The sequence below is a fragment of the Calidris pugnax genome, unplaced genomic scaffold, assembly GCF_001431845.1.
Source record: "Calidris pugnax isolate Ruff unplaced genomic scaffold, ASM143184v1 scaffold44, whole genome shotgun sequence".
Taxonomy (NCBI): Eukaryota; Metazoa; Chordata; class Aves; order Charadriiformes; family Scolopacidae; genus Calidris; species Calidris pugnax.
The window spans coordinates 48650830-48677809 of NW_015094506.1; the positions used below are offsets into that span (position 1 = coordinate 48650830).

Genomic DNA, 26980 nt, shown 5'->3' on the forward strand with positions numbered 1-26980 from the left:
GAAGGGGGGGGAGAGGGGTGCAGGGAGGGCTAAAAATCAAAAAAGAAGTGGATACCTTATGGCTAGATGGGCAAATGGGGAAAACTAATTTATGCAACCAACAGATGGCCTGAGTTTACTCAAGTACTCTGCCTCTCCGCAACGCTGCCTGGTGGGGGCTGCGCTGTCTCCCGGGGAGCAATTCCAGGCACAGGCAGGAGCGAGTCCAGCACTAAGGCTCTGGCTGCCATCCAGCAAAGGAACAGAGAAACTGCAGAGCAGACTGAGTCTACCAGCCCCGCCAGGTTTCTGGGGTTAAAGCTATGGAGACCTTAAAGAACCTCAGCAAAATACGGCTCTGATGTTCGTAGCTGATGGGTATTTATCACAAACGAATTTCTGACAACTACAGTTATAGCTGCAATTTTTTGTCAGGCCTGTCTTGTAAGCTGTCATAGGTTTTCATCACTTTGGAATCTCAAAACACATGTTGGGTTTTGGTTTTTCTTCCTTCAGAAGTACAGTCTTTCCTTTCTACCAGTAACTGAATAATTGGAATAGGCTTGGATTCTTCACAGAGGTACAATTATCTTAAAAATTCATCATGAGCAGAAAACCATTATGAAAGAAGATAGTTTCTAATGAACCTCCAATTATATTTGGGTGGATTGAGGTGATTGATTTTATATTGGAGGTGCTCAGTTTTCAAAATTACCACACAGAATGTTTATCTCAGGAATAACCCAAAATATCTTTTTTTTTTTTTAGGACAGATCTTAATAGTAGAAAGTGCCTACAGGCCAACTAATAATTTTAAAAAAAAATTATCCTACAATTGGTCACTACAGAATTTCTTACATTTTTCTCTGAAAAAGACAAAATTTGCACAGTTAACAGTGGAATTCAGAGTTAAATTGACTGTAGTGAGCAGAAGAGCCCTACATTCCTACAAGCAAGGCAAGAGTTGAAATCAGTTTTATAGATTCAAATGGTTTGAATCAGGAATGGAAATTTCAGAGAAGCACCTAAATTGGAGTGAACATCAAACCTGGCAAAACTATCAGATTTCCCATCATCAGCAAATATTCACCCTGACCATGTACGGACCAGGCACTAGAAGACGGGCATTATCAGGTGTTTGTGTCTTATTCTTTGATGAGAAAAGTAGTGCCAAATTATTTAAACATCACTTGGGACTATGTGTGGTACCCATGCATCAAATGTTACTAAATTTATAGGATAACACTCACAAGACTTTGCAAATAGGCTAGAAAACTGTAAAATAACTTTTACTGACTTTTTTAAATAATAAAAAGAAATTGCTTTAAAGCATGCATTTATTTTCCTTTTGAAAATATTTGGTTTGTTTTATCCAGATTTTTTCTGGTTTCTCTTTTTTTCAAATTCGTTCATGCAATTGCTTTTCATTTGCTACTCAATGGTGAAAGGAATAAGACAATTTAAATATAATCCCTTTTCATTTGGGCGTTTCAATTAGGCAAAAAGATCTTAAAATTTGGGGAAAATAATAGTTCATTGCAAAAATGTCATTTCATTGTAATTAAATTTTTCACTCAGTATTTTAAACAACCATTAAGAAGGCCACAAACAAACAAAATACACAATAGGGGCACAAGTAACTATGTGCTCAAGTACTGCAGGTTTGGGGCAGATGGATGATAGGGATGAGTTGGAGACCACACTGACCAGCTGTATAAGGGCCAGTGGTGATTCTTTGACATCTTTAAACACTCACTGAAACGTGGTTTCTAACAGTCCTGTGATCTAACAGCCTCAGCAGAAGTCAAGGTGATGGTGCACTGCATCCACCCAACCATGATTTTGCACCCCACCAGCCAGAAACTCAGTACCAATAATTCACTGGAGTTAATTTTTCACTCTAGAGCAAAGTAAGCCATACTGGTAATGATTTGAGAACCTGGATGGAAAAATTGTGCTTTCATCCCTGTATCTAATCATATAACAAACATATGGTCTTATAAACCCAAATTGGAAAGCACACAAATTTTTCACAGACCCCATTCCTTGTTCCCATACCTCCAGGCTTGAATGGTTTGAAAACTGCTGACTACCAAAGTGTGGTCTAGTAGGTACATTCGTAGGAAAAAAAAAAAAAAAAAAACCAGCCAGAAACTCAGTACCAATAATTCACTGGAGTTAATTTTTCACTCTAGAGCAAAGTAAGCCATACTGGTAATGATTTGAGAACCTGGATGGAAAAATTGTGCTTTCATCCCTGTATCTAATCATATAACAAACATATGGTCTTATAAACCCAAATTGGAAAGCACACAAATTTTTCACAGACCCCATTCCTTGTTCCCATACCTCCAGGCTTGAATGGTTTGAAAACTGCTGACTACCAAAGTGTGGTCTAGTAGGTACATTCGTAGGAAAAAAAAAAAAAAAGAAACATTTTCATTTTTTTTCTTCTCCAGCAACTGTCAGAATAGTTCAAAAGCTTGTATCATTTAACAAGGAGATCACCACTGCAGGAGACAGGAGTCCTATTCATATTTGAACTTAAAACCTTTATAACAGGCATTGTGGGTCCTACCACTGAGAAAGCCTGTCTCTGAGGCTGGTTTCACAAGCTGTTATCAGTCAGTGATTAAAAAAAAAAAAATTCAAACCAATCTCCCCCCAAAAAACCCCTTTGAGTTTTGCACAAGTTCCCACATAGAGTTGAGTCAGTGACTCTTTCTCCTCCTCTTTGCTTTACCCCATGTCAGGGCTTGAAGCACCTCTCGCCCCTGTTTCCACTGCCATTGGAAGACCGATCCCACAAGCTCCTAAACAAAAGGCATCAGAAATAACTGAGAACTTCACACTCCTCTTTATTTTCCTGAAGTGTGAGCCCCACTCAACTACCGAGGAACAGTGTAAGAAATATTCACTAATTATTTAAGAGGTGCGTGCATAATTTATTTGTTGCCTATTCCTCTTTTCTTTAATTCAGCCGTCGCACTGCAGCAGTTCAGTGCCAGAACATGTGGGGAAACACTACACGCTTCAGGATTTGGCACCCCATGACAAACTTTTCCTCCTCCCACCCAGCAGTCAAACACAATTAACAAAAGCTCATCTCAAATAGGCATGAAGGGTCTTATCAGCGAAGGTGTGCTCATTCATCTTTCCAAAGAAAAATTGGCAGGCTCCGTGGCTTGTTAAGAAGAACTAATTTCAATACATTTTATTAAATTGCTTTAAACTGAATGCAAGTTTTGGTTGGCTTTTAAGTCTAAAGTCATTTTTATTACTTTAATCGTGAATGTTTTGCTAAAAGCTCTCCAAATTGTCAGCAAAACCCTACAATTTCTCACAGAATAAAGCCGCATGTCATGACTAAGTGAAATCTGTAAGGTCATAGAATAAAAAATACTTTAATTTTTCTCTGCATTCAATAGCCATGTACTTCTTCATTCAGGCAAGGATGTATTAAAATTGTTTTCTAAATGCTGAATTTTTATTCTAGTATAATGAAATGCAAGGCTTTAGGGGAGAGAACATGATGGGGAGAGTCACATTAGGATGAAACAACACAAGAAGGACAATAGTTGAATGTAGTAAAGATTGGAAAAACTGCCAACTCCTCAGCAGAACATGCCCCTCTCCACTCAGCCTTCAAGGACACATTTATACATCTCCCACAAAGAGACATCGTCTTTGCTCTCTGTAAGATTCGTGAAGGAAAGTCAAACATTTCTATACAAATTGAGAGAGAATTAAAGATGCACCTTCATTGCAGGGCTTTTGCTACATTGTGGCAGGCACTGGGGCCCACTGAAACACTGAAATTTTATTCAAATGGCCCTCAGGTTTTATTACACTCAGAAAAAGTTCCTGAGAGTAATAAATTATCTGTGCTTCAGATCTGTGGTCTTGGCACTGTTTACACAGACTACCCAAAGAACAAGGAATAAGAATTCATGTTGAATTATTCTAAACTACAACAGAGTTCCTTTGTCTGTTTATTTATCTGTTTGTCTGTTTGTTTGAAACTGTCAGTCTCCCAATTTAAAAAACAACAGAGTGTCATGGGACACAAGATCTTCAGAAGTTCAAATCCAGAATTTCAAAAGTTAACCAAAAACACTCTATCTTTTCCTACCTTGAAATATGCTTTGGAATAGAGAAACAAATTATCTCAACAATTCCAGTAATACCTCTATATAGAAGTTAAATATATTGATGTCATTATAATTTCCATACTACTTTCAAGATCACTTAGCTCAGCTAGGCCCATGGGACACCTCTGTCAACAATCAATGCTTTATAATCAGTCTAGACCAGTTGGAGATTATCTTGATGATAAAACTACTGCTCAAAGATACTACTGAGGTTGGGATGCCAAATCAACCAAAACGTTGTGGCGGGTCTTCCTCCATCTTTTCTGGAATGACTACACCAAAATACTTAAAGTGCCTGTGAAATCTTGAGATTGGTTTTACAAGCTTATATGCCAAAGTAATTAACTTATTAAATAAATTCTTAAAAACTCTCAGAACAGAACAAAACTTAAATAAGGGTTTTGAAAATTAATCTCCTCCTCCCCACTCCCTGCTTTTAGAGAGGGCCACCCATGCCAGTTTCCCCTGGCTGTTCCAAAAAGTCTCACTTTCTACCACCATGGGGCACTAATAGACCTCAGTGACCACAAGCTGCCTCAATAGGAACCCATCCCTGCATCCCTGCCCACAGGCCCCATTTCAGCCCAGTCCTGGGCTATGGTGTAGATATGCCTACCTCCAGCCCTACACCCTGGACAGGTCTTGGTCCTATGCCACAGTTAGCCCATCTCCTAGATGGACCCCTCAGATGTATGCTTCTCTCCACTCCTGTCAAGTGGATGGTTGTTGAACCCACGTTATAGCCTTGTCTCCAACATGTTCCCGGTCCCATGTTGTTTTATGCCTGTCTGGGGGCCACAGCTGAATCCTGGGCTTGGTTCATTGCTTGTCATGTCTGAGACAGACCCCATTACCAGCACCCAGCTCTCTTAAAAGAGTGCAGTCAGAGCTAAAATCTCCCCTCTCTCCCTGACTCCTCTTGAAGCTAAGCAAAGGAAACTACATTATCTCAGCATTAACCACCTGGAACTGGAAGAATTGGAGAACACTTTTCACAGGTGCTTGCATGTTTCTTCATGCAACCACCCCAGATTTACTACCTGTGATCTGTGAATCTGATGCCATGTCCAGAGCCAGTGGTTATGCCACAGACACCTCATGTGCCAGCAACCCCAGACTCCTTATTAGCTGTGGCACAGTATGTCACGAATGCAGAGAAGTAGCTTAGGTACAAAGCTGCCCTCAAAAGAGCATTCAGAGCTATGACTGCTGGGGAGCAAGTCACTAGGGTATTCAGGATGCTGCTGTGGTCCAGCCCAGCCAACAGGTTCAAGGTAACTTGTGAAGTCCCCTCCAGGACGTACTGCTTTGGGTGCCACTGGACACCAAAGCTGCTCTGCGCAATATATAATTCTTGGCTAAAACCAGTAAGAACTGAAGAATTATGTTTGGTTTTGCTATCACTTAGTTGGGGACTTATGTAGCTTTGAGATTTCTAAACCTAAGGCTAGCAAGGACCCAAGTCATCTTTACAGTTACTGAAAGGAACAGGCACTTCCAGAGCTTACTTCATTCTGATACCAGAGTATCAGGAATTACCGACCAGTCAGCCTCACCTCTGTGCCGGGGAAGATCATGGAACAGATCCTCCTAGAAGCTATGCTAAGGCAAATGGAGGATAGGCAAGTGATTCAAGACAGCCAGCATGGCTTCAGCATGGGCAAGTCCTGCCTGACCAACCTACTGGCCTTCTATGATGGAGCGACCACATCAGTGGACAAGGAAAGAGCTATGGATGTCATCTACCTGGAATTCTGTTAAAAGCCCTTGACATGGCCCCCCACAATATTGTTGTCTATAAATTGGAGAGACATGGATTTGATGGGTGGACTGTTCAATGGATGAGGAATTGACTGGATGGTCAATGGCTCAATGTCTGCATGGAGACTAGTGACAAGTGGTGTCCCTCAGGGGTACATATGGGGACCAGTACTGTTCAATATCTTCATCAATGACATAGACAGTGAGACGGAGTGCATCCTCACCAAGCTGAGTGGAGTGGCTGACATGCCTGAAGGATGGGATGCCAACCAGAAGGACCTGTACAGGCTCAAGAAGTGAGCCCGTGTGAACTTCATGAGGCACAACAAGGCCAAGTGCAGGGTCCTGCATCTGTGCTGGGGCAACCCCCGGTGTCAATACAAGCTGGGGGTGAAGGGATTGAGAGCATCCCTGCCAGGAAGGACTTGGGAGTCCTGGTGGATTAAAAGCTGGACATGAGCTGGCAATGTGCCCTCGCAGCCCATAAGGCCAATCATATTCTTGGCTGCATCAAAAAGAAGCGTAGCCAGCAGGTCAAGGGAGGTGATTCTGCCCCTCTACTACACTCTGGTGACACCAGAGTACTGCCTCCAGCTTTAGAGCCCTCAGCACAGGAAAGACATGGACCTGTTGGAGCGGGTCTAGATGAGGGCCACAAAAATTGCCAGAGGGATAGAATACCTCTCCTATGAGGACAGGCTGAGTGAGTTGGGGTTGTTCAGCCTGGAGATGAGGCAGCTCCTTTATTATGTCCTCTCACTACTTAAAGGGGATCTACAGGAAAGATGGGGACAAACTTTTTAGCAGGGCCTGTTGCAATAAGACCAGGGGTAATGGCTTTAAACTAAAATTGGGTAGATTTAGACCAGAAAAAGGAAGAATTATTTTAAAATGAAGGTGATGAAACACTGGCACAGGCTGCCCAGAGAGGTGATAGGTGTGCCATCCCTGGAAACATTCAAGGAAAAGTTGGATGGGGCTCTGAGCAACCTGATCTAGTTGAAGATGTCCCGGATCATTGCAGGGGGAGTGGGACTATATGACCTTTAAAGGTCCCTTCCAGCCCAAACTATTCTATGATTCTATGATTTCTATTCACTTTTATCTAGACTGAAGAGAGTTGCCTTACAATTCTTGATTGAAGTAAAATGTAAAAAAGCAAACAAACAAACAAAATGAAAACAACGTATCAGAATATTAAATAAAAATGTAGCTAATTGGATAAATTAGGAAAACCCTGAAGTTATCCAATAGTGAATATAGTATACTGGCACATATATAGGATATATATAGGATACTGGCACATGTACTTCAACTTGGTCCAGGTTGTTGCTCAGCTCTGAGGTCATTCACTGCTCTCCATTCTCCGTTTTTCCAACTAAAACAAAATCATACAGACTGAACCAAAAATAAAAAAAAGTATTTCATCCTGAGGAGGAAAGAATCATCTAGCTTCAAAATATAGAACTACATTGCATACTGAAATTTTGGGTAATGTTAAAATTTTCAAAACAAATATTTTGACAAAATGATATCAACAATATTCCACGTTTTAGAGAATCACAGTTTCAGTTTTAATAACTTTATTTAGCTAACAAAATATCAACTAATAACACTCAAATATTCACTAATTTTATTTTTTGGCTTTATGAGCGCCATGAAGTTACGTTATGTCCTCATTTATGTGAAAAAAAGTGGAGGTGGGGGGCTGTTTGACAGAAGAGATCTGGGCAGCAGAAGAAGTCAGAAAACAGAAATAACCACTCCAATCATGTGAGTGATTATTATTGCTAACCTTTTATTACTGTAGTTTTTTTCTTTTAACTCAAATATTTAGTAGTCACAAACAACTATATAATCTGCCCAGGGGGAGTAATTTCTATCTTCTTACTACCATATCCCATTTCTGAAGTTGTACTAATACTTTCTATTTCTAATGCCAGAGATTTTTTTTTCCTCACAAGACATTTCTTTTCTTTGAATCACAAGTGATCCATTGCGGAACACGTTGAAAAATGCTCCTTCCCAAGGAGCATTCTGTAGGTTCAAAGAAATCAGTCTGGGTATTTTAAATATGTCTTACTCTCTGCTATATATAATGTATAAATAAGATTACAGCTGCTCCTTAGCAACTCACAGATGCCTTCATTCTTGAAATTCATGGCAACAACACAAAGGAAAAAACCACCCCAATAGTTACTGTATCTATTGCTTTTCAGAGTCACTTGCTTGACCACTGACTGCTGTAAAGATCCGGGGTGACAAGTGACCAGGCAGCTGACATTTTGAAAACCATAATGTATCATAGTAGTGATGTGCACATTAGGAGAAAATTTATCAGACCGAGTTCATTCTCAAGTAATACATTCAGGCTGAATCCTGCAAGATGTTGGGAACACTCACTTAACAGCACAGAGAGTATAAGTAGTGCCAGAGTCAATTGGCCCACTCAGGTGCCTACTCAGAGGAAAGGAGATAATCAGGGATACTTCAGAGGATGGAATCATCAGACACTTTTGACTGCTGATAATTAACAAAGTAGTCTAGAGGACTTTAAAATTAAAAAGTAATTTTTGTAATCGCCACTTTGTATTCAAACCGTCACAAAACATGAGTTCAGCTTTGTACCTCTGCTATTGTACAAACAACAAAAGCAGATCTAAAAATCTCCCTTTAAGAAAAACATATTTAAAGACATACAATTTTATTTCATACAATACACCAGTATTAAATAACAAGACTACATCATTTATTGGTTCCACAGCAGTTTTAGCTCAGGCTTTTAGCTGAGACTGGATGAGAACTCAAAAATCCCAACTCGTGATGAGTACAATATGTACAAGTAAATCTTTCTTGTAACAGAAGAAGAACAATAGGAAGAAAGTGTTTCTTCTGCATTTCTGGCATATTTTGAGGTGGGCACTTATGTAATTTTTCAAACTCACTTATTCATAGGAAATTTTGTGCTGCCTCACATGCTCTTAATGCAATTTAACACCTACTGACTCTCTCCCAAAGGTAATTTTAAGTCATGGGGAACAAGCAGAGTCTTTTTGGTGTTTTGCTAATCACAGGACTTGGAAACTGATTAGCTATAATGTTCAGGGTTTTGTTGGTTTTGGTGCAGGAGTTTTTTTAAAGGAAAACCTTTGATTTGCTCTCAGTTTCTACAAAAACTGTCTGAAAATAAGCACCAATAGAACAGTGTTAAAGCTAATGGAAAGTTATAAATGAACCAAGAACAGCGCTCTGCTCAAAGATTATCCTGATAGTCAAATAGTAATTAAAACTATGGGAATATTAGGCCACCCCTTCCCTTGAGCCTGAGCAAACTTTTTTAATGCAGCCACCTATTCTTAGTGACTTACAGCTGATTTTGCTTGCTGGAAGTAGGAACTCTTCAAAATGCCGGTTTATTGCTAAGGGAACAGAGAGAGAGTAGCATCTGCAAAAAATAAATGAGGCTCCCTGTGTTTTGACAATCTCTTAATTTCCATTTGGATTACAAAGAGAACTTGCAGATGTGTCTTCAAATTTCCCAGTTTGCATTTCTAAAAGTGATTTAATTTTCCTGACATCTCAACATTGGTTAGCAATGTGTGAACTCAACAGAATTCAGTTTGGAGGATTCTATTTTTAATGCCTGCAGCTTTGGTATTTGGTTGCACATAGAACACAGCAGTGGCAGTGGTACATCCCACTGGGACATCTCTTTATAAATACTGTATTATAAAAAAAACCTGTTACTGTATTTTGGGAATCTCCAACCAGTCTAATGCATCTCATACATTATTTTAGTTCTGGTAAATGGACTCCAGCCTCTCAATGAATACCTGTTTCATTGTAGCAACCCCTTCATAATTCCATTCGAAAAGTAATACAGACAATAATTCTTTCACTACACCCCACTCAGAGACCAAACTCGTGTCCACACCTTAGGGATGAAGCAAAAGACACAAGTGTAAGTATTGTACAACAGCCTATTTATGCTTACAAAGAATAAGAACTTTTCAGAGCACTGGTCTCATACACAGCTTACTCGTCAAGTCCCGCTTTCTGATAAACTATTTTATTGCGCATTTCGGAAGATATTTTTAAAAAATTAAAGAGCTGTTTCCTTGCTTTCAGGTTTTTCGCCTTCTGTTCTTTAGACAAACAACACAACAAAGTGCATTTTCACAGAAAACTGCAGTTACAGACCTACTAGCACCACTCATTTGATGTTAAAAAAAAAGTGATTTAGTCTTTTGTTTCATTGAGAACAACAAAAGGACAGAAAGGAGAAAAGACAGGATACAGTATTTTTCTGACTTGAGATCAGCCATAGTGAATCTCACTGGGTGGCAAAATTTATTCATTCCCATATTTGACTCATTTAAGCACTTGCTTTCCTTTCTTAAAGCACTGGAAAGTACACCCAGGGCACACAGATAGCACCTTTGTAGTTATGCAAGTTGTGCCTACAAGTGTTGTGGTATTAGTAATGTTTTACATTTTCAAGGGTGAAGAAACCAATATATTAATATTTTATAGGTCAGAAGTAAAAAGTCTCTAAAAATTCAGGGTCAAAATAGTGAAAAACTCATCAGAATCTATAGCAATCAGAACATTCAAATGAAATTCAGATTTACAAAGTCCACAGACAAGACCTCCAGAGAAATGTAAACCAAATGTATTCTTTGGGGTTGTTATTCTTAAAATCAAACCATCTTTTTAATAAAAAAAAATCAAGTCCTCACATTTCTTCTTTATATGTTTCTTAATCATAAACCTCTCCACTACTTCAACCTTAAAAAGGGTGAACCTAAGATATTCTGGAACATGGCCATATATACCCGAGGTCCATCTGGTAGTTCATCAGAGAATAGCACGGGATACAAAACTCTTCGCCTTTGGCTAAAGCCTATTAAAACTGAATCCAACCTGATAAACATAGTATTCAAAAAAATCTGGTAAAAATAAATGGAAATTTCAATTCTATGGATCAGCTTAATTTTTTAAATAAATAATATCAAATTTCTATAAAGCCTTTGTTAACTTATCCCTTTAACATTATGATTTAAATAAAGAGCCACATAAATATCATGCCTATCATAGAGAAAAAATAGGAAGAATTAAAAGGTTTAGTGTTAACTTGTCTGTCAAATGGCCTTTTGAAGCAGGAATTTCAGATGCCTATGACAGTAGGGAAAACTCATGCAGATACAAATTCTACATTAAGTTCAGGTAAGCTGCTAATGCCCCCCCCTTGCATAGACCTCCGTACAGGTAATGAGGAGAACAAGGCAATCTCTATATGACAGTTTCTATAGGTAGTAAGTTAATAAATTAGTGGCATGCCTTTATCGGTAGAGCCTCTAGAACACAACACTATCTTAGCTAAAATCTGCAATAAATCCAACAGAAAATTACCCTGAGGTTGTATTTCCTTCTGGCAGAAGGAAGCTTTCCTGAACATCCCTGCTCCAGGGCAGTTCAAATCAGAGACCAGTCTCTCTTACAAGTCACTCATCTCAGTTAAACTCTGGAGGATGATCCAAGACCATGCTGGGGCAACCCCCGGTGTCAATACAAGCTGGGGGTGAAGGGATTGAGAGCATCCCTGCCAGGAAGGACTTGGGAGTCCTGGTGGATTAAAAGCTGGACATGAGCTGGCAATGTGCCCTCGCAGCCCATAAGGCCAATCATATTCTTGGCTGCATCAAAAAGAAGCGTAGCCAGCAGGTCAAGGGAGGTGATTCTGCCCCTCTACTACACTCTGGTGACACCAGAGTACTGCCTCCAGCTTTAGAGCCCTCAGCACAGGAAAGACATGGACCTGTTGGAGCGGGTCTAGATGAGGGCCACAAAAATTGCCAGAGGGATAGAATACCTCTCCTATGAGGACAGGCTGAGTGAGTTGGGGTTGTTCAGCCTGGAGATGAGGCAGCTCCTTTATTATGTCCTCTCACTACTTAAAGGGGATCTACAGGAAAGATGGGGACAAACTTTTTAGCAGGGCCTGTTGCAATAAGACCAGGGGTAATGGCTTTAAACTAAAATTGGGTAGATTTAGACCAGAAAAAGGAAGAATTATTTTAAAATGAAGGTGATGAAACACTGGCACAGGCTGCCCAGAGAGGTGATAGGTGTGCCATCCCTGGAAACATTCAAGGAAAAGTTGGATGGGGCTCTGAGCAACCTGATCTAGTTGAAGATGTCCCGGATCATTGCAGGGGGAGTGGGACTATATGACCTTTAAAGGTCCCTTCCAGCCCAAACTATTCTATGATTCTATGATTTCTATTCACTTTTATCTAGACTGAAGAGAGTTGCCTTACAATTCTTGATTGAAGTAAAATGTAAAAAAGCAAACAAACAAACAAAATGAAAACAACGTATCAGAATATTAAATAAAAATGTAGCTAATTGGATAAATTAGGAAAACCCTGAAGTTATCCAATAGTGAATATAGTATACTGGCACATATATAGGATATATATAGGATACTGGCACATGTACTTCAACTTGGTCCAGGTTGTTGCTCAGCTCTGAGGTCATTCACTGCTCTCCATTCTCCGTTTTTCCAACTAAAACAAAATCATACAGACTGAACCAAAAATAAAAAAAAGTATTTCATCCTGAGGAGGAAAGAATCATCTAGCTTCAAAATATAGAACTACATTGCATACTGAAATTTTGGGTAATGTTAAAATTTTCAAAACAAATATTTTGACAAAATGATATCAACAATATTCCACGTTTTAGAGAATCACAGTTTCAGTTTTAATAACTTTATTTAGCTAACAAAATATCAACTAATAACACTCAAATATTCACTAATTTTATTTTTTGGCTTTATGAGCGCCATGAAGTTACGTTATGTCCTCATTTATGTGAAAAAAAGTGGAGGTGGGGGGCTGTTTGACAGAAGAGATCTGGGCAGCAGAAGAAGTCAGAAAACAGAAATAACCACTCCAATCATGTGAGTGATTATTATTGCTAACCTTTTATTACTGTAGTTTTTTTCTTTTAACTCAAATATTTAGTAGTCACAAACAACTATATAATCTGCCCAGGGGGAGTAATTTCTATCTTCTTACTACCATATCCCATTTCTGAAGTTGTACTAATACTTTCTATTTCTAATGCCAGAGATTTTTTTTTCCTCACAAGACATTTCTTTTCTTTGAATCACAAGTGATCCATTGCGGAACACGTTGAAAAATGCTCCTTCCCAAGGAGCATTCTGTAGGTTCAAAGAAATCAGTCTGGGTATTTTAAATATGTCTTACTCTCTGCTATATATAATGTATAAATAAGATTACAGCTGCTCCTTAGCAACTCACAGATGCCTTCATTCTTGAAATTCATGGCAACAACACAAAGGAAAAAACCACCCCAATAGTTACTGTATCTATTGCTTTTCAGAGTCACTTGCTTGACCACTGACTGCTGTAAAGATCCGGGGTGACAAGTGACCAGGCAGCTGACATTTTGAAAACCATAATGTATCATAGTAGTGATGTGCACATTAGGAGAAAATTTATCAGACCGAGTTCATTCTCAAGTAATACATTCAGGCTGAATCCTGCAAGATGTTGGGAACACTCACTTAACAGCACAGAGAGTATAAGTAGTGCCAGAGTCAATTGGCCCACTCAGGTGCCTACTCAGAGGAAAGGAGATAATCAGGGATACTTCAGAGGATGGAATCATCAGACACTTTTGACTGCTGATAATTAACAAAGTAGTCTAGAGGACTTTAAAATTAAAAAGTAATTTTTGTAATCGCCACTTTGTATTCAAACCGTCACAAAACATGAGTTCAGCTTTGTACCTCTGCTATTGTACAAACAACAAAAGCAGATCTAAAAATCTCCCTTTAAGAAAAACATATTTAAAGACATACAATTTTATTTCATACAATACACCAGTATTAAATAACAAGACTACATCATTTATTGGTTCCACAGCAGTTTTAGCTCAGGCTTTTAGCTGAGACTGGATGAGAACTCAAAAATCCCAACTCGTGATGAGTACAATATGTACAAGTAAATCTTTCTTGTAACAGAAGAAGAACAATAGGAAGAAAGTGTTTCTTCTGCATTTCTGGCATATTTTGAGGTGGGCACTTATGTAATTTTTCAAACTCACTTATTCATAGGAAATTTTGTGCTGCCTCACATGCTCTTAATGCAATTTAACACCTACTGACTCTCTCCCAAAGGTAATTTTAAGTCATGGGGAACAAGCAGAGTCTTTTTGGTGTTTTGCTAATCACAGGACTTGGAAACTGATTAGCTATAATGTTCAGGGTTTTGTTGGTTTTGGTGCAGGAGTTTTTTTAAAGGAAAACCTTTGATTTGCTCTCAGTTTCTACAAAAACTGTCTGAAAATAAGCACCAATAGAACAGTGTTAAAGCTAATGGAAAGTTATAAATGAACCAAGAACAGCGCTCTGCTCAAAGATTATCCTGATAGTCAAATAGTAATTAAAACTATGGGAATATTAGGCCACCCCTTCCCTTGAGCCTGAGCAAACTTTTTTAATGCAGCCACCTATTCTTAGTGACTTACAGCTGATTTTGCTTGCTGGAAGTAGGAACTCTTCAAAATGCCGGTTTATTGCTAAGGGAACAGAGAGAGAGTAGCATCTGCAAAAAATAAATGAGGCTCCCTGTGTTTTGACAATCTCTTAATTTCCATTTGGATTACAAAGAGAACTTGCAGATGTGTCTTCAAATTTCCCAGTTTGCATTTCTAAAAGTGATTTAATTTTCCTGACATCTCAACATTGGTTAGCAATGTGTGAACTCAACAGAATTCAGTTTGGAGGATTCTATTTTTAATGCCTGCAGCTTTGGTATTTGGTTGCACATAGAACACAGCAGTGGCAGTGGTACATCCCACTGGGACATCTCTTTATAAATACTGTATTATAAAAAAAACCTGTTACTGTATTTTGGGAATCTCCAACCAGTCTAATGCATCTCATACATTATTTTAGTTCTGGTAAATGGACTCCAGCCTCTCAATGAATACCTGTTTCATTGTAGCAACCCCTTCATAATTCCATTCGAAAAGTAATACAGACAATAATTCTTTCACTACACCCCACTCAGAGAGCAAACTCGTGTCCACACCTTAGGGATGAAGCAAAAGACACAAGTGTAAGTATTGTACAACAGCCTATTTATGCTTACAAAGAATAAGAACTTTTCAGAGCACTGGTCTCATACACAGCTTACTCGTCAAGTCCCGCTTTCTGATAAACTATTTTATTGCGCATTTCGGAAGATATTTTTAAAAAATTAAAGAGCTGTTTCCTTGCTTTCAGGTTTTTCGCCTTCTGTTCTTTAGACAAACAACACAACAAAGTGCATTTTCACAGAAAACTGCAGTTACAGACCTACTAGCACCACTCATTTGATGTTAAAAAAAAAGTGATTTAGTCTTTTGTTTCATTGAGAACAACAAAAGGACAGAAAGGAGAAAAGACAGGATACAGTATTTTTCTGACTTGAGATCAGCCATAGTGAATCTCACTGGGTGGCAAAATTTATTCATTCCCATATTTGACTCATTTAAGCACTTGCTTTCCTTTCTTAAAGCACTGGAAAGTACACCCAGGGCACACAGATAGCACCTTTGTAGTTATGCAAGTTGTGCCTACAAGTGTTGTGGTATTAGTAATGTTTTACATTTTCAAGGGTGAAGAAACCAATATATTAATATTTTATAGGTCAGAAGTAAAAAGTCTCTAAAAATTCAGGGTCAAAATAGTGAAAAACTCATCAGAATCTATAGCAATCAGAACATTCAAATGAAATTCAGATTTACAAAGTCCACAGACAAGACCTCCAGAGAAATGTAAACCAAATGTATTCTTTGGGGTTGTTATTCTTAAAATCAAACCATCTTTTTAATAAAAAAAAATCAAGTCCTCACATTTCTTCTTTATATGTTTCTTAATCATAAACCTCTCCACTACTTCAACCTTAAAAAGGGTGAACCTAAGATATTCTGGAACATGGCCATATATACCCGAGGTCCATCTGGTAGTTCATCAGAGAATAGCACGGGATACAAAACTCTTCGCCTTTGGCTAAAGCCTATTAAAACTGAATTCAACCTGATAAACATAGTATTCAAAAAAATCTGGTAAAAATAAATGGAAATTTCAATTCTATGGATCAGCTTAATTTTTTAAATAAATAATATCAAATTTCTATAAAGCCTTTGTTAACTTATCCCTTTAACATTATGATTTAAATAAAGAGCCACATAAATATCATGCCTATCATAGAGAAAAAATAGGAAGAATTAAAAGGTTTAGTGTTAACTTGTCTGTCAAATGGCCTTTTGAAGCAGGAATTTCAGATGCCTATGACAGTAGGGAAAACTCATGCAGATACAAATTCTACATTAAGTTCAGGTAAGCTGCTAATGCCCCCCCCTTGCATAGACCTCCGTACAGGTAATGAGGAGAACAAGGCAATCTCTATATGACAGTTTCTATAGGTAGTAAGTTAATAAATTAGTGGCATGCCTTTATCGGTAGAGCCTCTAGAACACAACACTATCTTAGCTAAAATCTGCAATAAATCCAACAGAAAATTACCCTGAGGTTGTATTTCCTTCTGGCAGAAGGAAGCTTTCCTGAACATCCCTGCTCCAGGGCAGTTCAAATCAGAGACCAGTCTCTCTTACAAGTCACTCATCTCAGTTAAACTCTGGAGGATGATCCAAGACCAAGCTGGAAGCATGGACCGGGGATCTGCTGCCAATCTGAGCGCTTCAACAGACTTGTACCATCTGTGCATTAGGCACATAGACCTCACACAGAGCAATGGATGAAATGTGCTCATGCAGAACCTCGGCTGGGCATTCAGCAAGAAAGAGCTAATTATTATAAAACAGCATTCAAGAGATAAAATAAATAATAAAAAAAATCTAACAGTTGCTGATGGACTCATTCTGTGAATGAAACTCGTCACCTTATATCAAATATCCTTATGTAGCTCTCTTTCATTTTGGAGGAAGAAACGGTATTTCTATCTCAGTATGAATATCATTTAAAGGCCAAGTCAGTCTATATGGGTTCACTCTACAGCTCCTGGGACTGCAATAACAGCATGCTTTATGAACATCATGCATGGATTGTTTTTTCCAGCGATGTATCAAAAAGGAAACAGATTCAGAGACTACATTTCCTTGGAACTGCCTCTCTATCTGCTGTTTTGTTCAATTATGCCATTGCTTGAAAGGTTGCATAGTACAAGATGGCATTTTTTTGCCGTAGCAGTCAGAGCAAAGCTCCAGTGTTTGTCACGTCAAAGCTCTTTACGTGGACCCACATTTTTAATACAGTGATTATGTAAAAGAGGATTCTCTTCAATCAGTTTGGAACAGACAAGCTCGTGCATTGCTATAAGGCATGTTCTCTGCTCCGAGGTCTTCCTTTCTGGGTACTGCAGGGATCCCTCCCTTCTCTCTTCTGTCCCTAGAGGTATTTTAGGAGCTGGAAATCAGAAGCATACTTGTTGTAGTTTATTAGATTAAAAGAGCTGTCAATTAGCTTAGTCATGGGCCTTTGCTGTGAAAGGTCTATGTAAAAATGGAAGTTGAGCATACTTCCATCAAAATGGGACTATGTATTTGCTTAATTCTGTAGTTCAGTAGGCTCTTCACGTATTTTTTACTGCGTGCTGAGGTGACTATGCATACGTATAGAATGTGACTTTTAACTTTGTGTGCAGCTTTTTTTCTTTACTAAGACAAAATGCCTACCACTAAATTAAGCTACTGAGATCTGATACATCCTCAATATTTATTTTGCTACATGAATTTTAAAATTCTATTAAGCTGCTCTCTATTCCTTCTTATTTTTCTCTAGAAGTCTGTTTGCTCTGTAGAAACTGCGTATCATTTACACCAGAGCAGCTTCATAATGCCTGACAGCACAGAGAGTTCATGAGTAAGACAAAGTTCCATGAACCTTTTTAAGTTGAAAGGACAATTACATGACTGGGTTGTTTTTTAAAAAAAAAACAACACAATAGTTATAATATGAAAAGGCGTATACTAAACTGTGTCTTTGTTGAGAGACATTTGAAGAAGCACATTGCACATCTTGTACCTCCTTAACAAAAATTTGTCTGTGTAGCCTGTATTCCTGCTTTCAAGTCTCAAGTTATTGTATATGGAACACCTTCTTATAAACATTCCTTTTGCTCTCCTAGAGACAAAAAATCTGTTAAATTATAGAAAGGATGCAACAATACTCTTTTCAGCTGGGCAACTACAGCAGCAGTTAAGATAAAGCCACAGCCTCTATTTCTTGTGTAAAAATGTTTGTTTGGGTTTTATTCAAAGTACTTTTTACCTGCTTGAATTGTAAATTAAATGTTGTTAGGCATGATTCTTAGCAAATGTAAATCAGTGTAATCCACTGATGTCACTGGAGCTCTGCTTTCAACCAGCTGAGTATTTTGGCATCTTGAATCCTGACTTCCTGCCTTGTTGAAGCAATCTTTGCTTTACTGTAATAAGCATAATATATTGGTATTAAATCCAAGCTGGACTTCTCCAGATCTCACCTAAACCCTAATAATGTCCAAAAAAAAAAAAAGCAGAAGTTAAAAACTTACTTTAAAATTATTTTGGAAGACCATTTTAAGACCGTTCTAGCTAATATAAATAAGACTTGAAGAGCAAAAGGAGGAACTACATGATTGATCTCATTGATAACAAAACTTACATTGAGATATTACTAGTAGTTGTGTTTAGTTATACCACCAAAGTAGTAATTTACCACAACTAATTCAGAGGAATAATGATCTAGAGTTAAAGCTCTAAATAGAAAAATTAAAATCTGAGCTCAAATCTTGTTTGGAGCAGGATTCTCTCTTCATAGAAAATATCAATTAGTGAGTAAATGCATCTATAAGTTAAAGATCATGTTTCCTCTGTGCTTTGTTTACCTAGACATTAGTAAAGCTTTTGACACTTTTCCCCACAGCATTCTGCTGGAGACACTGGCTGCTCATGGCTGGGATGCATGTATGCTTCGCTGGGTTAACACCTGGCTGGGTGGCTGGGCCCAGAGAGTGGTGGTGAATGGAGTTAAATCCAGTTGGCGGCCGGTCACAAGCTGTGTTCCCCAGGGCTCAGTACTGGGACCCGTTCTGTTTAATGTCTTTATCAATGATTTGGATGACGGGATTGAGGGCACCCTCAGTAAGTTTGCAGACACCACCAACTTGGGTGGGAGTGTCGACCAGCTCGAGGGTAGGAAGGCTCTGCAGAGGGATCTGGGCAGGCTGGATCGATGGGCCATGGCCATTGGTATAATGTTCAACAAGGCTAAGCGCAGGGTCCTGTGCTTGGGTTACAACCACCATATATTTTCTGGTTTTTAACACTATGTGGAATATTCATGAGTAGAGTATCATGAATCCTCGCTGTGATTAATGAAAGTTGCAGTGGTTTACAATGGCTCTATTACATGTGCAAAAGCAAGAGAAAGAGTGTTTAGTCACTAGGACAAGATTGTGATTTCAAGTTACTGTAAGAAATTTGTCAATAAACAAAGAAAAGGGAATTCTCCTCTGAGGAGATTCCTCTCCTTAAACATGATTCCATTAAGTTGAGTACACGTTGAATGTAAGCACCTTGAGTAAAAAACACACTCTACTTGTTTATCTACATCCACATTGCGGAATAAATCAGACTTATAGGTCGGTACTGATCTCAAAAGGTCCACGATTCACCTAACAAGTCCCACACTTATGTTTAATGGTGATTTACATTTGATTTTTTTATTCCTTTAGAAGTACATATTAAGCTTTGTTCTACTTTCTTTCTGGTCAAAAGATTTTCCAGGCTAAAATCAAATTAATTGAGAGTTCAGGTAGTACTTCTATGCCTCTCCATGATGACCAGAAGAAAATATTTCACAGTTCTCCAGAAGAGACTATTGTGCAGTATAATTTTCTGCAGCAAGAAGACCCAGAGACATCCAATGCATATTCAAGCAGAAGACCCAGAAACATCTAATGCATATTCAAGAATGCACACTGATGAACCCTGAGACATCTTGAACATGCTATGGAAACACCATAAACTTGCATGGCACAGCAGCTCATTCAAAAAGCCCTGGTTTTTGAAGAACTACTTCACTCCAGCTGAGAACATAGTAATTGTGCTACTTTTAGAGTTCTTCATTGAAGACTCAACTGTATGAAGCAGATACAGATTGTAACCTCAGATGAATCAGTGGGACTTCTTTCCCTGAGTCCAGGGAGAGGCTGACCAGGCTGTTTAAAGGCTATTACCTGTTATACATTCTCGCTATGAGCTTTAACCTCATAACTTGGCCAAATTAAAATTTATTTTCCCTAGAACAAGTAAAGACATTTCTTCTACCAAAAATCTGTCTGGCCAAAGTACGACTTTCCAACCCTAGACACTCTGGTGCTACAGCTGTTCACAGAAAGTCACGTCTACTGTTTTATTATAGGAGAGCTCTGCTCCTTCTTCTTATATTAATCATTTTGATTTTGGAGGGAGGAGGGACAGAAAGAAAAACTATCAATTTATTTTTTTTTAAGTTTTCCAAAAACATAAACACTACAAGACTTGGCCTAAACAATTCTGTAGTTAGAAGTAGCAATAATCCGAAACAAAGCTGAAAATTCATTCTGATTGTTAAGTATTTTTCAAGCTTGAGCAACCAAAGGCAAGTTCTGTAAACAAAAGTGACAGGCGTGCAAGCATGCTGTTTTTAATGTCTTGTAATCTCCATTTTCCAAAACTGTGGTTCATTTTAGAAGAGATCTGACTAACTGTTAATAGGCAGCAAGCAGAAAAAAAAAGGTTGCTATTCAAAAATGGGAAAGTGACAATAGCCTGTAAACAAGAAAAAAGAGGGAGAGACTTCATGGCTCACACCTCGCAGGGTTTTGCATTCTCCCTTGCAGGGAAGACAGCTAATTAAAACCTTGTGGTTAGAGAAAGACATCATGCAATTAGGTCAAAAAAAACCGCTTTGATATGGAGGGATGTTTTACATGGAAACATATCCCTTTCATGCTTTTAATCCTAGGATTACAAGCACATATTGACCACCTTCTGGATACCCTCTGAGATAACATATTATTTGCTTAAAGTATGCTCTAAATTTTGGCTTTCAAAAAGTATCTTACTCACAGTATTCACAGACTAATGTTTTTCTTCAGTGTGAATATTCTTCACTGTGGTATACTTTAAGTATAGCTGGTAGCATTACATATTCTAATGTTTGCCCAGCAGTTCTCATTATAAGACTGTTTTAGCAGCTTGTAAGTTTGCTGAATATTAACTAAACTAACATTTTCCTTAGGGAAAAAAAGAGTGACAGTGTCAATCTCTTGGCTTTTCGTTATCTATTTTACTATGTGGTCTTTGCATGAAAACGCCAGGCGAAATGGTTGAAACATTAACTCATTGTCTTGCTCAAGTCCGAATCCTCTGTAACTCATTTCCCTTTGAAATATCCTACTGCCCCTGTGCTGTATATTAAAAATTCAACATGTGTTCAAAGACACACTTTTACTCCATGGTGTTCAACAATTTTCAACCTGAAAGCACCTGCAGGTGACTGCAGAGTTTTCATCAGCTAGAACTCTGAGAACCTACTCAGAGGTGTATTCCAACCTAGAGAGCATCGCTCCTAGAGAAAGTCACACCTCTGCATCTAAAGCACAGACTCACTGTCGTCTCTCAGGTGACCTCTACACCTTTGTACTCTAAGCAGTGGGAGAAAAAGGAGATGAAAACTTAATGAAGAACAAAGAGTGTGAGATTGGCATATGGAAGTGGAGATAACAGATTGAAAAATGACAGGCAAAGAGTAAGGAGAGAAGAGACTGGAAGGGAAGGAGAAATAGAAAAAGCATAGAGGAGAAAACTACAGTTCTGGGATTGAGAACTAGTAATGGAGGGAAATGTGAGAACTGGGAAGGAAAATACCTGTGGAAGAGAAAAGATGCAATAGGAGTATTGGGGACAGGCTGGACACACACCTGGACAGAATGTTTCGGAAATGCTAAGGCAAAATAAAGAGTTCAGAGAGAGGTGCTGCACTGGAAAATGCTGAGGAGAGAGATCCTAAAATAGGGATAAGAGGTCAATGTAAGGGAGAAAGGAAGACTGGCTGGGCAGCAACAGTAGAAACTGAGACAGAAGCATAGAATATGTTGAGCAGACAGGAAAGATAGCTCACACAGAACCTCAGGAGTGGAATGGAAAGTCCAGTTGTGGATCGGAGATACGATGCTGAACGAGGATATGCTAAGGAAAAAGAGACACTACAAATGCAGATGAGGACAGATCACACATAACCCAGATGAGAAAACGGGTCCTCCCTCCTCTTAGCAGGAACTCCTCACCAAAATCTGGAGAGAGAGAGATGTGATTGCAAAAGCCTTGCTGTCTCTGTCAGCAGATATGTATGAAATCCACCTACAAAAGCTTCCATCAGTGTTCCATGCTGGGTAAGCCTTACAGTTCCTCAGAAAGCTCAAGTGATAGATACTTCTGTGTTGTGGAGATCCGATGCTGGAAACCCATGTGTGTATCAATCTAATGCTTTGTGTTAGGATTTCAAGATTTTTTTTTCAGTTTGGGGTTTTCCAAGATTTAAAAGTGCATCTAAAGCATCTGCCTTAAATTGTGCTGCCATATGAAGCACTAAAATATTAGGAAAGGCCAGAACTAAAATAGTCTCTGCAATCCTCATTTATGTTCCTCAGATACATGCAGTGACACAGCCCTTCCTTCTATAGGACAGTGGTGATCTCATCTAAACTGAAGCTTCCAAAATGTAAACGTGGACATCTGAGCTAATCATGTAGCCTCATTTTATAGTTGGTAAAGAGAAAATGTCCTTCTGGGGCAGGATACACAAGACGTGGATGTTTGGGTAAAAAGTTACTAAGGACAAAGTAATACATTAACATACAGTGTTAAATCTGAGCAACTTCACATCTGAGTTTTCTTTGTGTTTCTTAAAGCTTTGAAACACAGCTACTATTCATTTCATGGATCATTTGGGGAGATTAGGACTTCTGAGAACCACATCTTAGAGCTTAACGTTCAACTCCCCAGCACCAAGGGCTTTTGCTGGCTGACAGAATAACTTCTTTTTCCAGACGTAACAGCAGAATTTCCCTTCATTCTACATCAACGCAGAGATTCATCAGTTCACAAAAGGAGCGACGGGATTCGTGCAGGGATGGGGAGGGGGAAACGTATGATCATGTGGTTACATACTGGATCATGATGTATACACAGCAGGTTGTATAGGCAATGTAATCCTTACTTTTTCTGAATTGTGACTTCATTTGTCTGTAATCTCAGTTGTGTTTTTACCTTTTATGAATGGAAAATAGCACAGAAGTTTCTTCTCAGTGACAGAAGAATTGTAAATTCTTTCTCAAAACACACTTTGGGTTAAACTTGAACATCTGAATAAAAGCACTTTTCATTCTCATCTACGTTTTTTCTAATGAAAAGCTGTCTCATTTCAGGAAATATGTGCCAGAAAAATAGTCTCTTTTGTTAATAGAGAGGTTCTCATCTACGTTTTTTCTAACAAAAAGCTGTCTCATTTCAGGAAATGTGTCAGAAAAATAGTCTCTTTTGTTAATAGAGAGCAGAATTTTCCACTGCCGTGAATGGTTGCTTCCTGGATACCATATTTGACAAACATATAGGATAAAAGCACTTGCTTCAGGTGGAAGTGTTGCAACAATGGTAAGCCTTATGTCTGATACTGCAAATCTGATTAAATATTAGCAATGAACGAGTGCTGCAATATTAAGAGAGTGAATTGACGGATGCCTGTGTTATCTATTTCTCTGCAGTGCTTAATTCCCCAAAATCTTTTTAGCACATTGGGATGAAACGACTGTAACACCTAGATGATGCACACTATTCATTTTAATTTCTAGTTATTGCAGTCTAAGGTGTGTCTTCTTACTCACCGCAGCAAGCTGGTCCACTCCGCTCGCAGTTCGTGCTAATGTTACGAGATCTTCTTGCATCTTGTCTACCCATGATTTTATCCTACAGAAACCAAAAAGAATAGAGAGACATCCAATCAAATCACTGGCAAATGGAACCTGCATGCAATTACATTAAAGGAAAAAAAATGCCTGAATATGTTGATAAGTATGTTGATAAAACTGAATGCACGTACAAAAACTTGCCTTCAATTGCTAAAAAATAATAAGCTTTGTAATGGACCGAAATCTTCAAGCAACACCCTGATGGTGTCAAGCTTTGTAATGGACCAAAATCTTCAAGCAACACCCTGATGGTGTCAAATCTAAGCCACTTGCTTTTTTTTTCCTTTAGTTTTCATCACCTGGAGTCTGTCTGGTGCTCTCCAGGACAGACACTGTCTTCACCATCAAGTATATCACTGTACTCTTGTTGACAGGTATCAAGGTCTGTTTCCAAATGTGACAGAGACTAATCTTTCTTTCTTTTTTTTTTTTTTAAATAAAGCCACTCCCCAGACTTCATGACCTGATTCTTCTTACACAGTTTTCTCTGGTGGTGACCACATGAAGCCAGCTGTACCAGCCTTCATGACCTGATTCTTCTCATACAGTTTCCTCTGGTGGTGACCACATGAAGCCAGCTGTAAACCAAGCAGTCTATCGTATCTATTACCAGCTGTAGCAGAGATCACTACAACAGAGCTGGTTCCCTGTCTGCCAGGAAAACTTGCCTTACCCGTGGCTCACTCCCAGCCCCACATCTCCTGAGGGCTTTGAGGTCCCTCTCCCAACAGATAGCACAAGCAGAGAAAAACTGGGAGCAGGCTGACAAACCAGAACAAATCTTCTGCTCTGTAGCCACTCTCTGGACACTCCAAGGAAGCAGCAGTGGGACAGAGAGTATTGGGCATAGGTGGCATGAGCTGTTTTGGCAACACACATCTGCTTCTGGCTGCTGTTTTTCACCAAGGAACAGGCAGCAATTTGCTGCTGTGCATGTTTGTCTCCCTGTGCCCAGTAATCCTGACTCTTTGGAACAGCATTGGAACGAGTACAGTTCTTATGTTTCTGTGCCATGTCACGTCTTGTAGTAGGAAAGGAGCCACGGTACAAGTTTATTCCAGTGAGGTCCACGTTCAGAAGAAGATTTGTGTCTCTTGCCTAGCCAGAAAGTTTGATCTCAAACTCATCTATCCCTGTCATTTTCATAGCTCCCTGCTCTGAGACCTGGAACAGACACACATATTTGTTCTAGCCATTTCCTAGCCTTAATCTGATACCCAAGGAATGACTGCTTATGTTATTCATGGAAGTAGCAAAGACAGGAAAAAGAGAGACTACATTTTTGCTGCAGTATGGAAAATTTGGAAGACTGAGAACATGGAGGACTGATTTTACTACTTCTTTCTATGGTCATTAATACATTTTTTTGTTAAACCACAAACAGTATCTTCAAAGGGCACAATCTCTATCATCGACTTGCAACATGGCTACTTTTATTAAAGGATCCTTCCTCCTGCCTTTGTGAAAAGGGATTAGTCATTCAAGAGCAAAAGAAGGTCAGGTTGGAAGGGCTTTGAGCAACCTGGTCAAGCAGGTGGTGTCCCTGTCCACAGCAGTGGGGTTGGAACTAGATGATCTTTAAAGTCCCTTACAACGCTAACCATTCTATGACTCTATGATTTAGGGCTGTGACATCTAACATGAAGGACCTTCTGGAAGCCCAAAATCACATATGCACAGATAGGAATGGGAACTACCTGGAAGGAAGCTACTGAGTTTTACAGAAATGCCAGATTTAGGAAAAATCCCCAATCAATACACTGTCTCATGAATCCTATGTGAACACTATTTCCCACAAGCAGAATATTTGGACACGGTAAGCAAGAACTTTTTGAAAGTTTAGCTCAAAGTGTCTTTGAGGTCTTCACATAAAATCTGTAGCAGAAATTGAACTAGCAAGTTGTAACCATGGTTTCTCATTAACCACAGCTTCTGCTCGTGACACTACTGTTTTCATCCTCCCTCCAGCCCCTGGCCTGGCTTGTTTGACACTCTCATCTATTGTGCCGCATCTTGATTTTTCCCTTCCAAATCTTCGGATAAAGAACAGTGATTTCAATCTGTCTGTACAGCACTTCCATTATTTCTTCACTGAATTCTGTGTGTTTCAGACATATAAAAATTACATCTAAAACCACTCTAGATTAAAAAAAAAAAAAAAGGTCATGGAAAAGTTTTTGACTGAAATTATTTCACTGCTTTCATTCATCACTGAGGAATTTTAATTGATCTGGTTCCCAGGGCTAGAAGCTTTCAGAAGACTGTCTACCCTTTAAAATCTTCTCAGTACACTCCACAAAGACTGACTTCTAGTCAAGATGGCAGAATGCTTAGTTATAATTCCAAAATTTTGGGAAGAAGACTATATTGATTGAATAACTATGTATGCCAGAACAATAGTGCAAGAAGAGACCTTATCACACAATTTGTGATCATCTAGATTTCCATGAACAATCTATTTAACTTGCAGGTATTTTTTCTAAGTTGGACCAATCTTTAAAAACCTCTTTTAAAAGAGTGTAAAATCAATGTTCTAAATAAAATAGTTCTAAAGTATTGATGGGAGGAGTTTCACTGTATAACTAGATTCTCCATGAGGAAAAAGGATGCATAGAAAATTGTGAAACATGGAATGTAAAAAATGCTTAGTGACCTAAACCCTCTGGCAATTCAAAAGAACTGATGGGTCCTACCCTGAATGGGCCTACATCTTAACTTGGTATAACCCCCACTCTCCATAAATCCTGAAGAAGTCAGGGAGTGGTAGCAGAATGAGTGAAAAGACTGAAGACTCCATGTGTCCTCCAGAATGTCCTCCAGTGTCCCACCAGAACTCTCTCCTGCAGGCCTTAGCATCACATTAAACACAAAACAAAGTGTGCTACAGCAAAGACCTCCAGATGGACACAATATTTTAATAGGGGTCCAAAGGCTCCCTTTATCCACTGCAACTGAGCAGCCCCCTCTCTAGGCTTTCCTTTACACTTTTACCCTTTG

The 26980-nt window shown here is 38.9% G+C and overlaps 1 protein-coding gene across 2 annotated transcripts in view; it reads right to left on the bottom strand.

Annotated features, from left to right (window-relative positions):
* Nucleotides 1–23975, bottom strand: part of CACNA2D1 (calcium channel, voltage-dependent, alpha 2/delta subunit 1) — a 376039-nt gene extending 352064 nt beyond the window's left edge. For both annotated transcript variants that reach the window (XM_014963770.1, XM_014963769.1), the window contains exon 1: nucleotides 23900–23975. In XM_014963770.1, the coding sequence (XP_014819256.1) occupies nucleotides 23900–23959 (60 nt within the window). In that variant the 5' untranslated portion in view covers nucleotides 23960–23975. The remainder of the gene's footprint in view (nucleotides 1–23899) is intronic.
* Nucleotides 23976–26980: the final 3005 nt, after the last annotated feature.